This window comes from Poecilia reticulata, linkage group LG13 (assembly GCF_000633615.1).
Source record: "Poecilia reticulata strain Guanapo linkage group LG13, Guppy_female_1.0+MT, whole genome shotgun sequence".
Lineage (NCBI taxonomy): Eukaryota > Metazoa > Chordata > Actinopteri > Cyprinodontiformes > Poeciliidae > Poecilia > Poecilia reticulata.
In genome coordinates, this window is record NC_024343.1 from 26,231,716 (window position 1) to 26,249,213 (window position 17,498).

At 35.1% G+C, this 17,498-nt stretch overlaps 4 protein-coding genes across 4 annotated transcripts; all 4 read left to right on the forward strand.

Moving 5' to 3' along the window:
• The first annotated feature begins 1,388 nt into the window (after positions 1-1,388).
• LOC103475189 (olfactory receptor 2AT4-like) lies at positions 1,389-2,725 on the forward strand. The gene is made up of 2 exons (XM_017308180.1): positions 1,389-1,416; positions 1,722-2,725. The coding sequence occupies exon 2, from the start codon at positions 1,748-1,750 to the stop codon at positions 2,723-2,725; it is 978 nt and encodes a 325-aa protein (XP_017163669.1). The 5' UTR covers positions 1,389-1,416; positions 1,722-1,747.
• A 4,014-nt stretch (positions 2,726-6,739) lies between these two features.
• On the forward strand, positions 6,740-7,780 carry LOC103475190 (olfactory receptor 2AT4-like). Its single transcript, XM_008426630.1, has one exon. It carries the CDS (start codon positions 6,740-6,742, stop codon positions 7,715-7,717), a length of 978 nt encoding a protein of 325 aa, XP_008424852.1. The 3' UTR covers positions 7,718-7,780.
• A 955-nt stretch (positions 7,781-8,735) lies between these two features.
• LOC103474960 (olfactory receptor 52N5-like) lies at positions 8,736-9,993 on the forward strand. The gene has a single exon (XM_008426257.1). The coding sequence runs from the start codon at positions 8,942-8,944 to the stop codon at positions 9,875-9,877; it is 936 nt and encodes a 311-aa protein (XP_008424479.1). The 5' UTR covers positions 8,736-8,941; the 3' UTR covers positions 9,878-9,993.
• Positions 9,994-15,286: 5,293 nt separating this feature from the next.
• Positions 15,287-16,853, forward strand: LOC103474961 (olfactory receptor 2AT4-like). The gene has a single exon (XM_008426258.1). It carries the CDS (start codon positions 15,498-15,500, stop codon positions 16,491-16,493), a length of 996 nt encoding a protein of 331 aa, XP_008424480.1. The 5' UTR covers positions 15,287-15,497; the 3' UTR covers positions 16,494-16,853.
• The last annotated feature ends 645 nt before the right edge of the window (positions 16,854-17,498 follow it).

The window sequence follows — 17,498 nt, forward strand, 5'->3', positions numbered from 1 at the left end:
GAACTGGAAAAGACCTGGAAGGTGAAGACCACAGTGGTGCCTGTGGTCATCGGGGCCCTCGGGGCAGTCACCCCCAAACTGGAGCAGTGGCTCAAACAGATCCCAGGAACAACATCAGACATCTCAGTCCAGAAATGTGCAGTTCTAGGCACAGCCAAGATACTGCGCAGAACCCTCAAGCTCCCAGGCCTCTGGTAGAGGACCCGAGCTCAGAGGATGAAACAGACCACCCGCGGAGGGTGAGAAGGGAATTATTATATATATATATATATATTTTACCACAAACACAAGTCAGTGAATGCAACAAAACTGTTGATGTGAATAATAAATTCTGCCACAATGTTATTTATTTTTTGCACACTTTAGTTTTGTACCATTTGTCATGCTGGAAAATAGTCTGCCCATTTCCTTCCTACGCAATTCCACTTGAATAAAATCTCACAGCACAGTCTGCATTTTCTCCCTTTCGCTTGGATTCCATCTGGCAGATTTTCTACCAGGCCAATCAGTGAACAGAAGAAGTTGTGAACGATGACGTCGATTATTTTCTGTGCCGTTTGTAAATGTAGTTTAAGCCATGAGGTGGATGAAGTGAACGAAGCCTTTCAGTCAGCGTTGGGTGTTCTTGCTTAGAACCTCTGGCCATACTTCAGATATACAGGGAAAATTAAAAGGCCGAAACATTTCACCAATTCCTAAAGATGAATAAATTAAAACTATCTGTGCTAAATATTGTTTATGCTAAATTTAGTTTAACAAAATGGGGAGGCTTTTAGAAATGCATAAACAGGGTAAAGGACTATATTGCCCTTAATTTTTCACTACATTTAAAATATTCTGCTGTAGTGTAAACATATTAATAACTTTGAGTCATCGAACATGGACTAGACTGTTCTACTCTAACAGTAGAATTATTAAAACCCAGTTTCAGATTTCTCAAACCTTCAATTTGTGAACCAGGATAGCATTTTAAATAGAAAATAATTGAATTTTTAAGGAATTCATCCATAGGTCAGTGTCATTTTTAACAAAGAAAGCAATTTGCCTTTTGAGACCAATGTAATGTTTAGCGAGACAAGAACAGTGTCTAACTGTCAACCTAACAGAAATATGGTAATAATGTCAAAAATTGATTGTCAGCTAAAGCAGTGAAGGATTACTGAAACTCTTTTGAGGAAGCATTAGATCCAATATAATGATCATAAAAAAACTAGAAAGATCTAACCTCTGGTCATGTTTGGGAAGAAAACAATCACCCATATGGGATAACTAAAATGAAAACATCAGAAACCCCTAGAGAAAGCAAAGAGGAAGAACAATAACTCTGCCTTCATCAAAGGTATATAGAAGGAGGGTTTTAAGCAGACAACCACCTGGTGAGAAATCAGAGAAGCTTGGTGCACCTTTTTGTGAAAGGTACGAGTAAACTGAAAGAACTAATTACAAATTTAGTCACTTAGCTAAAATCTAATTTATTTATTAGACTGAAAACCCATAACTTAGTAATCAGTTTCCTCGATTTTATACATAAATGGATAGTAATACATAGCTGGGTTTGTCTTGAAAGAAAAGTGGTAAGCAAGAATCAGGATATCAAAATTGACACCAATGGTTTACAACAAAACAATAATTTGTGATCAGTTACATCAGAACTAATTACTGCAAAGCATGTTCTTTTATATGAAATAAGGATTCAGTTTGATCCATTGTGTGCTTTTCAGTTTTTAAAGGTATTTTCTTCGAGATCATGTCAGAGGGGAATGAAAGCAGAGTAACTGAATTCATACTAACTGGATTTCCTGGACTCCATCCACAATATTATGGTCTCGCTTCAGCTGTATTATTCTTAGTCTATGTGGTAACTGTGAAAGCAAATGCTGCAGTTTTTTACTTATTTGCAACCAACAAGAGTCTTCATAAACCAGTGTACTACATCATTTTAAATGTGTCTGCCTGTGACCTTCTCTTCAGCACAACAACTTTACCTAAAATCATCARTAGATACTGGTTTCGATCAGGGAGCATTTCTTTTACTGCTTGTTTTGTCCAGMTGTACCTTGTTCACTATTCTGGCTCAGTAAATTCTTTTATATTTGCACTGATGGCTTTTGATAGGTATTGTGCTGTCTGTCATCCTCTCAGATATTCAACTATTGTTAAAACATTTACAGTCCACACGCTCAGTGTGACTGCATGGATTATTGCTATTGCAKYYCCTTTAATGATGGTGATTAGAGCATATCCTCTTCCTTACTGTGCATCAAACATAATCAATCACTGTTACTGTGATCATACTGGAGTGACAGTTCTGGCCTGCACAGACAGAACCCTTTATTCGTTTCCAGCTTTTGTGGGTGCAATGATTACACTGTTAGGACCTCTGGCCTTTATAATTTTCTCATACTGTTCAATATTTATAGAAATAAGTAAAGTAACAAATTTGGGAAACTGTGGAAAGTCTCTGTCAACATGTAGTACTCAACTGATAATYATCTCACTTTATTATGTACCTCGATGTTTTGTGTATTTTRCYAGTYAWGYTGGAATTAAATTTAGTGCTGATCTCCGAATAGTAATCATAATGCTTTACAGCCTTGTCCCTCCAATGATAAACCCACTCATATACTGCCTACGAGCTAAAGACATCAGAGAGTGTTTGATGAAACAATTCTACATAGAAAAGTTCAGGTTTCAGCAATTCACAATGAACAGACCAGCACATTAATTATAAATGGTATCTTTATCTTCATATATTACAATATCATGTTAAATACACCATACCAATAATTCATGGATTACTTTTTAAATAAAATGAGATCATCATCAGCAAACAGTTGCTTGTTTCATGGTTTCTTTTCAGCACGATGATTTGATAGATCACATTACTCACATATTTGTTGGCTGTAAGAAAAATAAAATATTTTCATAATTTTTACTGTATTCATATCTGTCTAAGTTAATCAGAGATTCTGCAGGTCTATTAAAGATTCAGAGAGTTGACATTAATAAACATTCTTAAATATATGCCAGCTTAGACAAATATGATCATTTTCAGCTTTTTTAATTGTATTATGGGGCTTAGACAAAAAGTTACATGAACTTGACTTCTGTCACTGTGCAAAGTTATATGTTGATTAGGTAAAGGGGACTAAATATGAACCTTTAGAAGTAAACATTAAACTTTCTCTTAGGGAAGTATAATGAGGCCTCTCTTTTCAGTGGCCTCACTGACTTGCTTTGTAGGAGTTTTTCTTTTTTCTTTGACGAGTAGTCAAATTTTGAGGCCTGGCTCCACCCATTCAACATGCACAAAAGTCAGGACTTATATAACTTTAGATCCCCCATGATTTATGAGTAAACTCAAATTTTTATACAACAAAATGATCTATGCATGATGCACTTGATCATACATAAACCATCAAAATGTCAAGATCAATACAAGAAAGCTGCCTTGCTGTTTATAGTTGGGCGTGGAACCAAGAGGGTCTGGTGTAAGTCTTGGGAAGTTCAAAATATGTAAATTACATGTACCACTGACTTGTTTGCAAAGTTTGGTATGGAGGTATTTTCGGTGAAAAGTATTTTTAAACTTGCAGTCAGAAGAAAAATCTACATATTTCGTAATTGTGTTTTTTTTTTTTAGGCCTTTTACCATTAAAGACAGCAGTTACACCTCTTTAAATACTTAAGTACAAGTACTGTCGTAAAAACAGCCTCATGTGCTGCTTCTTGAGCTCCGCTCTCTCTTCTTCCTCTCCAGGGTGCAAGTGCAGACCCTTATCAAGAAGCAGTATTTAGAGGAGTGGGTCCCCAGAGACACACGCCAGATTGTTTACTGTTACTTGTGGTAACTACAGCAGACTTGGTCATCCCACAAACTATTTATTATAAAACTTGCCTTTGATCTCTTCCGTCCACATAGATCCTCAGCATTCTGCTTCCACGCTGATCCTTCAGCCTTGTGGGTTTCCTCTCCCGGTGTCTCGCTCTCATCCTCCTTGCTGCTCCTGTTCAGGTCACCCATCTGTGGTTAATCTCCAGTACTCTCGCCCACCTGTCCACCCTCCAACGATCCATCTCCTCCAGAAGTCAACCGCCAGATCTGTGGTGCTCGTACCCCTCCTCGATTGCCTTCTCCTTTCACAAAGCAAGAATCTGTCTTGACACCGTCTTCCAGTGTGGATCCGGTCCTGGCTTGGTGTTCTCCCTCCTCCAGACAAATCAAACATTTTCTCTGTTCAATAAACATTTACCTTGCAATCCCTGGTGTCTGTAATGGTTGTGTAACACAGTAGAGTATTATATATTTTAGATGAATGGGCCAAGAGGTTCGGGTATTGAAGCACAATTGGGTGTTTACATGACACGCAAAGGCAGTTGGATGAATTTAAAGAAACGGCTTTAGTGAAATAAACTATAAAATTGACAATAAGCTGTACAAGACACACAATTAAGAAAATAACATTACACACAATAAAATACAAGAAATAATAATACTTGGCCAAATGCTAGCTCTCAGTTTTAAATCTTTTGGGCGCACCCTGGTAATCTGAATTCTAAATTGTAATAGATAACAGATTAATCAATTTCAATTCCAATTCAGGTTAAACTCAACATCATTCACATGAGGAGAATTTCCTACACAGGCTATTATTCAACAAAAATGTGAAAAACAGAACAAAAATCCAAATGAAAGGCACATAATATGCTCATCATCTCAATGCGACACGTTCTGGACAACAATATGGTGGCTCTCATCCGGACACGTGGAGCAGTAGATAATGTAACAAGGCATATTTTTTTATGCTTTAACCTCAATAATATGAAGTTTCATGGTGAATAAAGTAAGAATATACTATATTTTAGTCTTTACTTTCAGCTGAACGGAGAACGAGATGAACTTCCGAGGAAACCAATAGCCAATAAGAGCTAACGAACAGTGCTCGACATAAAAACTGAAGTTCAGTCTTTCTGCTCGCTTCACAACTTCCAGCTTAGAAGTCGGGTGATAAAGAGTAATTCTATCTGCGAAAGGGTTTGTTTCGAGTTCGTATCTATTACATTTTTAACCAACAGACTCTTACGCTGCACAGTTTAACAGTATCCTCATGGCGGATCTCTCCCGCACACACAAACAATGCTGCAGACACGGGGAAGAAGGGCGGGACCTACAGCGATAGACTGCATTCTGATTGGTAGAAGCACGGTGGAAACTAAATTTCCTATTGGCTAGGTAAAATACCTAGCTTCCTTAATCTCTGTTTCTTAAAGAGGCATTCCCTTTTTATGTGGGTTACAGTTGCTCGCGCTAGAGTCATCCAGCATCAAGTACACAAATTGTATTCTTTCAGTCACACTTACAAAAAATCTTGCAGGCTTTAGTTTTATACCATTTGTCACGCTGAAAAGTAGCCTGCCCATTGCTTTCCTGTGCAATTCCACTTGAATAAAATCTCACTTACAGCACAGTTTGTGTTTTCTCTCCTTCGCTTGGATTCCTTCTGGCAGATTTTCTAATGGGCCAATCAGTGAACAGAAGAAGTTGTGAACAATGACGTCAATTTTCTGTCCAGTTTTAGAATTGTAGTCTACTGTACTTCAGACATAAAGTGCATATTAAATGGCCAAAACATTTCACCAATTCCTAAAGATGGATACATTAAAAACTATCTGTGCTAAATATTGTCTTGCTATTTATTTAACAGAATGGAGAGGCCTCTTGGATTTGGATAAACAGGAAGATACAAAGCTGAACTTGGCTTCAGACTGAAGTTTCCAACTCGGAAAATAATTAAAGGACGATATTGGACTTAATTTTTCACTAAAATTAACTTATTTAGTCTGCTGTTGTTTAAACAATTGAATAACTTAGGCTAATCAAACCTGGACTAGATTGTTCTACACTAATAGAATTATTAAAACCCAGTTTTTCCTCAAACCTTTAATTTTTGAAAGTTCAAATAAAGGTTATTTCCAGTGCTCCCCATCTCCACCATTTACTGTCTGTCTTCCCTTTCTCTCTTTTTCCTTTTTCCTGTTCAGCCATCAAGTCACAGCCAAGGTCTCTTGGGCCATACAATTCTTATAAAAGCAAACATTGCTTGTAAATCCAAAAATAAAACTCTTTTAGTCTAAATACAACCTTATACAAGATGAATAATCTTGGACAGTGAAAGTAAGGGTATAGGAACAATAAGAATGATATGAAAAGACACATTCAAAACATCTGAGAACTTTTACTGTTCATGTGGGAATAAGACCTTCTGAGGATGCACCTGGTTAAATAAAACGAGCAGATATTAGCTGCAAACCAGTCTCTACTCCAAGTTGTCACTTGTTGAGCTGCCCTATTGAGGTAAGATTGCTCTATTCCTGTATATAACATTCTCAGTTACCATCAGGGACTATATCATGTCTAAAAGCTTGTGAGCAAAGAATATTTGCTGGACAGTTTGTTTCTAAAATAGAAAAAAACTGTTGCATTACAAAAGTGTCAAATATAATTTGTTAATTTTGCATCTGCATTAAGTAAGTAGTTTATTCTAAGTAGTTTATTCATTATTATAGGTAATTATATACAAGTAAAAGTACCTTTACCGTTAATACTATTTAAAAATCAACTCAATGGTTTAGCAGCATGATAATAAAGATTAATTATATCTTTACTAATGTTGTGGTGACATTTAAATACAATTAAAAATGAATAAATTTGTTCACTCCTTCACAGGGACCCGAGATAATGGTGCTCAGTTCAAACATCACAGGGATACACAACTTTTTCATCCTTGGGTTCCCGGGACTCTCACCATCTTACTACAGCCCTGCATCAGCTGTGCTTTTTCTAGTGTATCTAGCCATTTTAGTAGGAAATATTTTCATCTTGGTGTTTGTCATCTATGAAAAATCTCTTCAAAAACCTACATACTTGGTCTTTTGTCACCTTGCACTGACTGATTTATCATTTGGGACTGTTACACTCCCACAGATCATATCAAAATATTGGTTTGGAAACAGCATCATTTCATTTTATGGGTGTTTTACACAAATGTTCTTTGTTCACTATTTAGGCTCAGTGATGTCATTTTTGTTACTGGTAATGGCTCTTGATAGATTTATAGCAATTTGTGTCCCACTGCGATACCCTGTCCTAATCACAAACAATATCATATTTGCTCTTTGTGGATCTGCTTGGTTTTTGCCCCTGCCTTTGATGATGATTATAATATTCCAAGCTCTCAGTTTACCTTACTGTCAGTCAAATATCATTACCCAGTGCTACTGTGACCACATCTCAATAACAAATCAGGCATGTGGAAATGATCGGAAGATTGCACAGATTGTTGCTCTTTGTATCGCTATGTTTTGTCTCTTGGTGCCCCTTGCATTTATCCTGATTTCTTATGTTTCTGTCATTATAGTCATTTTAAAAATGTCTAATTCTGCAGGACGCAGCAGAATTCTGGCAACTTGTACGCCACAAATATTTATAACATGTCTTTTCTATCTCCCGAGGTGCTTTGTTTATATAGCTAACACAATTGGATTTTCTTTTAGTGTAGATGTTCGCATTTTATTAATTCTGCTGTACAGTCTACTTCCTGCTGCAGTCAACCCGATAATATACTGTTTCAAGACCCAAGAAATAAAGCACACTTTGATGAAGAGGATAAAAGTAGCTAAAATTGGAATAGAGTTAAAAATCTGGACCAGTCACTAACTAGGATTAGGAAGTGTGATGATACAACAGGAAAAGAAGAACATTTGAATGATTAACTCCATACTTTACATAAATTAAATGCTTTGTTTGCTCAAGTATGTTTTTAACATGTCATTTTAAACTATTACTGTCTTAATTGTATTTATACTTTTATGGTTTATGTATTTTTGTTTTAAAAGTTTGAAAAAATTATTAAAATACACAGATGGCAATTTTTGAGTCAGTTAAGCAGTCGCAATGGAAAATATTAGTGAAATGTGAGGTTTTGTTATTTTCTTGTAGTTATAACAATATTATGTAGAAGGAAACTTGACTAAAAAGTGTGAACTGAAAGTGTCTGTTAGTTTTTAGATGTCAATCATGCACCTTTTATTTGGTTAAGAACTAAACATTACATTTATTATTTTATTTATTTATTTATGTATATTAAAACAAATATTTAGTTTTGGATTCTCAAAGTGTTTTTTGTCTTTGTATTTTGTCATTAAAAGATTCATTAAACACATTCCAACAGTCAATGTGATGAAAGATTTTCCGTGAGTTCAACAATATGTTTCAATACAAGGGAAACACTCATCCTGTCTTTAACCAAATCATTATAGATGTTGCTGACACATTTATTTTCTAAATTTCTTCATCAATTAAATACATTTAACATTAACAAATGTAACCTAAGAATGTGTTTTGTAGATTTTAAACTCTGGTCATGCTATAGTTCGTTTTATGTATTTGATATTATTATACTTGAGTTTTATAACCTACTGTGCTTCTGAGAGTAAAACTGTTGCATTTTTGAAGGAACAAAGAAGAAAATCATCTAAAAAGTGCTATAATTTTGAACACAACAAAACGGCAAGCAGAAATGCAATAACATGCATTTTACTAATGGCAGTTATGTTTGTTTGTCAAACTGGAAACCATTAGAGATCATTGTCCATTTGGGATCTACTATGCCTACTTATAGTGCAGTAACCAATGAAAAGCTGAGCATGTTCTAGATAAAAGTGTAGGGAGGTGTTGAAGATGTAGTGGATTTAAATGGCAAACATTATATGATTTGTTGTGTCTAATGCTGTTTTGTTTTCTATATACAATAGCAAGAAGCATGATAACAGTTCCACGTTTTGTGAGTTCATCTGCTGTTTTCTATAACTTGTAATTTTCTGCTTTGACATTTGTGTTTGATATTTAGTCACTGCTTATACTGTTGTAATCACAAGGATTATGTTGTACACTAATGTAACAACGATAAACACCTTTTTTATCACTGGATTTCCAGGTCTTGTGCCAAAGTATTATGGCCCCGTTTCAGCTACACTTTTCCTGCTTTATTTGGCTATAGCAGCTGGAAACATTTTTATTTTAGTGTTTGTTAGATATGAAAGGTCTCTTCACAAACCCTCATATGTCATCTTTTGCCACTTGGCCCTAAGTGACGTAATGTTTGGAACAGTAACGCTACCAAAGACAATATCTTTATATTGGTTTAATGACAGAATTGTATCATTTTATAGTTGTTTTGCCCAAATGTACTTTGTTCACTTTTTAGGAGCAACTCATTCTTTCATTCTGATGGTGATGGCACTGGATCGCTTCATTGCAATTTGTTCTCCTCTGCGCTACAATTCACTTTTCACAAATACGACTGTTTCTGCGCTTTGTGGAATATCATGGTTTATGCCAATTTCGTGGATGTTTGGCGTAGTTTTTGATGCTTTGAGTCTACCTTTTTGTAATTCAAATATCATTGTTCACTGCTACTGTGACCATTTATCAATAATTAACCTTGGATGTGAGAATATACGAAGTTCAACAGTTCTGGGATTGAGTCTTGCCATGTTCAGCTTGTTGTTACCTCTGGGATTTATTATTCTGTCCTATTTTATCATTATCCTTTCTGTTCTGAAAATATCGTCCTCTAAAGGACGCATTAGGGCTTGGTCGACTTGCACACCTCAGCTAATTATCATCTGCCTTTATTATCTGCCAAGGTGCTTTGTTTACTTGGCTAACTTTGTAGGATACACGTTCAATGCTTCAGTTCGAATTGTTGTTGTAATGCTGTATAGTCTTTTACCTGCTGTTGTCAACCCAATAATATACTGCTTCAAAACAAAGGACATCAAAGAAAGCTTAAAAATGAAGCTTTTTACCAAATGAACTAATATAACAACAAAGGCTGGTTAAATTTTAATAGAAGAAGACAGCAGAAGAAAGACTTTTTATAGATGTAGCTGGGAGACTGAAAGAGCTCTACTTGCTTCTGTCAAGTTGAAGTTTTATTTTGTCAAAAGTATTTGCTTTAATGAAAATTTAATGGATTTTTGTTTTCATTCTATTTTTTTTAGTCTGTTGTCAATTTAATGTTTTAACCCTAAAATAAACTATATATAGATCATTTCAACTGCAAATTGTAAAGTGAATTTATTATTTCTATTTCTCTTAATAACTTTGTTTAACATGTATGAACAATAAATCTACTTGTGGTTAAAAACTATATTCCTATATTCAGGTGGTAGAAATATGAGTGCAAAATTTCTCAGGGCAAAAATAGGGTCAAATTAATGGAGGTTTTTTTTTCAGTGTCAGATTTTTACAGATACACAAAATTGAATTTTTCTTTTTTTTTTTTGTCAGATGTAAATTACATGTGTAGTTTGTTTCAGGATTAAAGTTTAGGTCCGAGAAAAACAGCTCTCTTAATTGTGAGTAAACACCAGAACATGGAATCAATCCCCTCAGATGGTTCTGTGACACTGCAACTTAATTGGAGCTTCTCCTAATTTGGGTTGATTGACAACTGTACTGCTAAGCCTCTTGAAAACTAGGTAAAAAAAAACAAAACTGGTAAAATCCAGGAACTTCTCTCAGACGTGCTTTGTGGAAAAATGTTGATCAAAGCTGTGAGACTTCCTCCCTTTATCAGGATAAATTGGGTGTCTGGTCAATGAAAGGTGGTGACAATTCTGCAGTAACTTCACACAAAAAACAGCAAACCAATTCAGTGTGTTACCCTGCAACCTTGGATGGCTGAGGGTAATGTACAGAATGTCTTCACTCAACGTGTGATGCCGTGGTATGAGAAAGACGAAGACACACATGTTGAGCTTCCTTCACATTCAGCCGGAAGATTTCTTCTTCCTCTGTGTTATAAACACACTTCATATACAACATACTTAAGATATTGCATACTTCAGGCATCACATACTTCAGTAGAGAATCATTAGCTTCATTCTACCAGAAATGACTGTAATATACCTTTAAACCAAACAATAATTATTTTAACATGCTCCATTTAGCATTATGAATTCCATCAAATTACAAAATTAATTCACAAATAGATTTAGTTCTCTAAACCATATTAATTTTGTAGTTATGAGACCTTTTGTATTTAACTATCAAGATAAAAAATATATAAAATGGCTTCTAACTATTTTAATAGCTTTTTCCATTTTTAATCAACACAAATAAAATATACTTTAACATTTAAGCATCTTAGCTTTTAACAATATCCATTGTTGCAATAGGACAATAATATTGTTATGTTGCAACAATATTGCAATTTTGTTAAATAGTTGTTACATAAAGAACTATTCTTAATATAAAACTGAAAAAGGCGCAATGTTCCTTTAATACTGTGCCTCTGTAATCAATCAATCAATCAATCAATCAATCAATCAATCAATCAATCAATCAATCAATCAATCAATCAATCAATCAATCAATCAATCAATCAATCAAATTTTATTTGTATAGCACATTTCAGCAGCAAGGCATTTCAAAGTGCTTTACATAATTAAAATAAAAACAGAAATAATCAGCGAGAAAGAGAGAGATTTAAAAAAATAAAAAAACAAAATAAAAATAAAAACAAAAAAACAAAAAACATTACATCATTAAAACGTCGAAAAGAAAGAAGAAGAAATTAAAAACATTAAAGACATAAAAAGATGGAAGACATCAAAACCTGCACTCTAACCCTAATTTAGCCATAAGCAACTCTAAACAGGTGAGTTTTAAGTTGAGATTTAAAGGCACCCAGTGTTTCAGCTCTTTCACAGTTTTCTGGAAGTTTGTTCCAAATCTGTGGTGCATAGAAACTGAATGCTGCTTCTCCTCGTCTGGTTCTGGTTCTGGGGATGCAGAGCAGACCAGAACCAGAAGATCTGAGGGGTCTAGACGGTTGGTACAGTAATAACAGATCTTTAAGGTATTGTGGTGCTAAACCGTTCAGTGATTTATAAACTAACATCAGTATTTTAAAGTCTATTCTCTGAGCTACAGGGAGCCAGTGTAGGGACTTTAAAACTGGTGTTATGTGCTCTATCTTCCTGGTTTTAGTGAGAACCCGAGCAGCAGCGTTCTGGATCAACTGCAGCTGATCCAGCTGATATACTCAGCTTCATATATGTCCTAAAGATATGGTTTATCTGGTTTTTCAACAAACCCATAAAAAGTATCACATAAAATACAATAAAGAAACCAAAATAATGTCCTTTGAGTGAGAACTCTCTCAAAAAGTGCAAAACACAAGTTCAAATTCAGCTGGCTCCTCAGCTAGCTCACACACAAGTCCCGTTACACGATAACAATCACAAAACCAACTTCGTGACTCATTAGTTGACATTCGATTCACGAACCTTTTCAACTCTTCCAAGAGTACTAACATATATGCATAAAACCATATTTCTACTGACCTGCGGTATGAGAAAAACGAGACACACGTTGAGTTTCCTTCACATAGACATAATATCACATAGACATAATATTTATAATATTATGTCTATGTTCCTTCACATTCAACCGGAAGATTTATTTTTCTTGTGTGCTAAATCTTCTCTATGTCACCAACGCGGCAGCAACCGTAGCGGTTGTGTATGGAATTGCATAGTATTAACTGGACTAAAGAAGTAATTAAAACGAGAAATTAATGCGCAATTTCAATAGGCCTTCGCAGMGCTTAGCTGCTCGGGCCTAATTAAATATACAAAAATAAAAATTATGTTGGGGTGCCTATTTTCTTAATTATTGTTTAATAATTCTTTATTATTGCTTAATTACAGCTGTTAATCAGTGAAGGAAGTTTAAAGGGGTTCATGTGAAGACAAGAATCCAGTTTTGTAGTTTGCAAAAGTTGTATGCTTGCAGTAGATCAGTGGTCCCCAAACTACGGCCCGCGGGCCGGATCCGGCCCGCCGCCACATTTGGTCCGGCCCCCTGAACAATACCAGAAAGCATTCAGATTTTTTTTCATATATTGTATTTTCCGGTTTATATGTAGATTTTTCTTCAACCACCAGGGGGCTCTTTAGCAGATAGTGTGTCCTGTAAACTGTGGGTGTTTTGTTTTGCATGGCGCATTGCTGCCATCTGTTGGACTTTTAGGGAACTGCTCAACTTTTATGTTATGTAATCAGTACTGTTGGTAGCGGTAGAGCAGATGAACACGTGTCTGTTATGAACGCCGCATTCAGGTCGAGTTCTYCGAAGCAATGCCTGTAAGTAGCAGTTTATACTTCAAAATGAGCATTTATGTTAACATATGATAAAATAAGTAACTTGTTTATTGAATTAGTTTTGGAAATACCTGCGGGCGATTTGATTATGTGTTACGTCATTGCTAACTAGCAGGCTGCTAATATTTCTCAGGTCGTTACGTAGAATTGCAGCTCATAGCATTCAGAGGTTTCTGTTGTATCAGTTGTACTTCTAATGTATGTATCTGAATGTAAAACACTTCTGTAAGCTGCTCTGAGCTCATCCTGAGWTGTTTGTGTTTTGACAGTTTCACTCCATTCTACATGGAAATAAAGGAAGAACTAATTAATCCTGACTCGTGTGAAAGGAGTTTGGCTGATGGTTAGTTTTGGTACAAGACRCCATAGCGAGACCATTACAAAGTGAATCATTGGAAGTCAAAATTGGAAATAAAAGAAGGAAGCGCCCATTAAAACGGAATTAGGTTTTAATAGGGAATTGAAATTTGAGAATGTTGATCAGTTAAATAGCATTGAGGGGGAATGCTATTTAATAGTTTTTTAAATAATACTGGGATCATTATGAGAATTTGAGGTATAGATATTAGGATCCAGTAGATGGCAGTAGTGCAACAATAATGGATGCAAGCTGCTGTTGAAATCTAAAGAAGAAGAAGAAGAACGTGCCCATTTTCTCTTAGCACATGCTAGTAGCAAACACGAAGGATCAGCACTTTTACTGTTACAGTTAATGTTCGGAAACGACCGTAATAAGTTCACTAAAATCTAAACTTGGCAACTTTTTATTTTTCAACATAATAAATTGTGATATTCAATTGACCTGTTATGACTCAAATTTTGACTGTCCGCCCCCTCTGCTGCTGCATCGTTGTGGAAAACTTGGAGCGGCAGAGATATCTGAGGTTTATATGTGTATGTTTACTGGTTAAAAAAAAACTTTGGGGTTGTGGTTTATAGTCCGGTGCGGCTCATAGTTAGGAAAATACGGACTATAATCCTTCCTGGATTTTTTCTGTGAAGAACCCAGAGAGGTTTATTTGGTTATTTATTTTAATAATAGTGTTATTATTTATTTTCTGACTTTTGTTCTGCAAAGAACCCAGAGAGGGTTATTTGATTGTGCTTTCTGGAAAACAATACATTCTTACATTTAGGCACTCCTGCAATCATCTCACTTTTTCTATTACAAACTGACTCCGGCCCCCGACCAGAGAAGGAAAACGTTATGTGGCCCTCACAGGAAAAAGTTTGGGGACCCCTGCAGTAGATCTTATTATTTTGTGTTCATCATTTCACCCATAGCTCTCTTTACTTCGCTTCATCGATTTGAAAATTAGTTTTAAATATATGTAAGCAATATTACCTTTTATGGTATTGTTGCCCTCCAAAATATTTTACACACTTTAAGCATATTCAACATTTTAACAGGTTGGTAGTTCCTGGGGAAAATTTAATAAATTATAATTTATTGTAGAAATCATTTTCATCTTCTGATGTCAGGCTGTTATTTATTTTTGCATTAAACTAGCTAAGACACCAAAAGAGAAAAATACTATGAGAGAACCCAGTTTCCAGTTGTTCTGGCATGTTCTGACTTTTACTAAATATTTTTTGACAAATACTTGACCAGAGTTTATTGCCACACTATACTACATAGAAACCTATACAATATTTTCAAATAAATGTGGGTATTATCTGTTTTAACAAATTTTCTTTTGCTGATTTTAAAGTGCATCCGCCCTTTGAGAAAAAGGGAGATGCAGTCAAATGAAGTGTTGTTTTCCAACTGCGGTACAGGTGTAAGAGATTGCTTCATCTTTGAACAAATTAAACGGTTCCCCAATATTACACAGAATTTATGACAAATCACAAACAACCAATTCCATTCAAAATAGTTTTTTAAATGACATAAGCAGGAAAATGCTAAAATACCCCTTGACTCTTTGGGAATATTGCTCCTCAGAGTTTTCTTTTCCATGGACGTCATCAGAATGGTCTGTTGAAAAGCTTTAAATAGAGAGACAGAATCAGCAGGTGCAACTGCAGGGTTACATCACCTGAAGGAGACAAGGTTCTCTTTGAGGCACAAAGATGATGTCTACAAATAACTTAGAGGAATTAGTTCACTTGTAAAATATCCTAGAAATATTTTGAACTATTTCTTTTGCGATTGCAAGCTCACTGCTGAACTGCAGTGGTTTTTATTGTGACTTTTTAATTCCAACTGAAGGTCTGCTTCATTTTAATTCTGTTTAACATTTTTTTTTTCCTTTTTTGTACAAATGATCAAATACAGAAACGTTACAAATGTGAAAGAGTTTATGATCATTGGCTTCCCTGGACTTCCACCAGAGTACTATGGCATAGTATCGTTTGTTCTCTTACTTGTTTTTATTGCTATTGTATTTGGAAATGTTTTTATTCTTGCTGTCATCATATGTGAGCGGACTCTCCACAAGCCAACGTACATGATCTTTTTAAACCTTGCAATGACAGACCTGTTCTTTGGCATTGTAACACTCCCAAAAATCATCGCCAGATATTGGTGGAATGATATGATGTGCTCGTTTGGATTTTGCTTTGCACAGATGTATTTTGTTCACTCTCTGGGAGCGATTCAATCGTTAATTTTGCTGATGATGGCTTTGGATCGCTTTGTTGCTGTATGTTTTCCATTTAAATATCCAGTTTTATTTACAAACAAAAACATTTCTATTTGTTGCGGCTTGTGCTGGATTCTGACTTTTATACGGATGACGGGAATTGTGCTACATGCGCTGACGTTGCCCTACTGTGACCTTAATACCATCATGCAGTGCTACTGTGATCATAATTCCGTCACCAAGCTGGGATGTGGGGATGATGTTGCTTATGTAAAAATGGTTGCATTTGCAAATGCAATGGTCACTCTCTTAGTTCCTCTAACATTTATAATTAGTTCTTACTTTTCTATCATTATGGCTGTTGTGAAAATGTCTGCCTCTGGGAGGGATTACAAATTCCTGTCCACATGTGCCCCTCAACTCTTCATTACCTGTCTATACTACGTGCCAAGATGTATTGTATACATTACTGATAATTTGGGAATCAAATTTAGCCCTGATGCTCGTATTATTATAACAATGCTGTACAGCCTCATACCTGCAGCCGTCAACCCTGTGATATACTGCTTGAAAACTATGGAAATAAAAAACGCTTTGACCCAGAGATTCAGTAATAGGAAAATAAATCTTGCATTTCAAAATGAGACCAAACTTGTGACGAGTAAACATGTATAGATTTACTACATAAAATTTAATGTTGGTTTTAGTTCATGAAAGTTTTTTTTTTGTTTGTTTGTTTGCTTATAAGTTATAAGAGCAGTTTGGCATGTAGCACATATATCCTGTGTTTAACTAAATTATTTAAAAAAAGAAACAAGACAACCATTTGCAAACATAGAAGATGTTTAACATTTAAAGATTGAACGTGAATATGCTTTAGATATTTAAAGACAGATCTTCTTTTTTTTCCTGAAATTAAAACATTAATTCTCTATGTCCTTTTAAAATTTGCTTTTGTGGTTGTTAATGTAAGCAGTGCATTTCATAAGGTTCTGATGTAATTTGGCCTCGTTGTACGTCAGATGAATTGACTGAAATGAGAATACTGTCTGCTCCAATGTTCTGACTGTAAAAATTTATATATATATTAAATATTTTTCTTTTCTGCAGGAATCAGTTCTGTCTCACATGGTTTAATTAAAGCTCTCCTTGATTTAACCACTAGATGGAGTTAAACTGGCAATATGCTTTTCAAAAAGTCCACATTCACAATATATGTAATACTTTTTACATTAAACTGGAGCCTTGTGATAGACCTACAGCCTGTCCAGGGTTCATCCCACCTCTGTGCTTTTTTAAACCAATGAGATTACAGATTTAAGTAAATGTGCTTGTTTAAGGTTTTATGGAGTAACAGCTGAAACATTGTATTAGATTACAATTAAACAATATAATATTTGGATATTCTCATAACATATAAAAAACTGCAGTGCAAGCATGACTTTTTATGGCTTTCTTTCACGCGAAGAACATTTATGTAGAGTTTTATTTAATTGGTGTAGAGAATTACATTTTCTCAGTGACGTGCTATATTTTCGGCCAATAAACTACAAAATCTATCTGGTTTCTACTCCATCTGAATACTGACATACGCAAATTAGTTTGTCGTGGACATTAAAATTTGAATACAATGAAAGCCAACAACACATACAGGAATCACGTATTTCTCAAAATTATTTT

What these genes read in the sequence shown, in the direction of transcription:
- LOC103474960 (XM_008426257.1), top strand. Translation starts at nt 8,942, where the DNA reads ATGTTGTACACTAATGTAACAACGATAAACACCTTTTTTATCACTGGA.
- LOC103475190 (XM_008426630.1), top strand. Translation starts at nt 6,740, where the DNA reads ATGGTGCTCAGTTCAAACATCACAGGGATACACAACTTTTTCATCCTT.
- LOC103474961 (XM_008426258.1), top strand. Translation starts at nt 15,498, where the DNA reads ATGATCAAATACAGAAACGTTACAAATGTGAAAGAGTTTATGATCATT.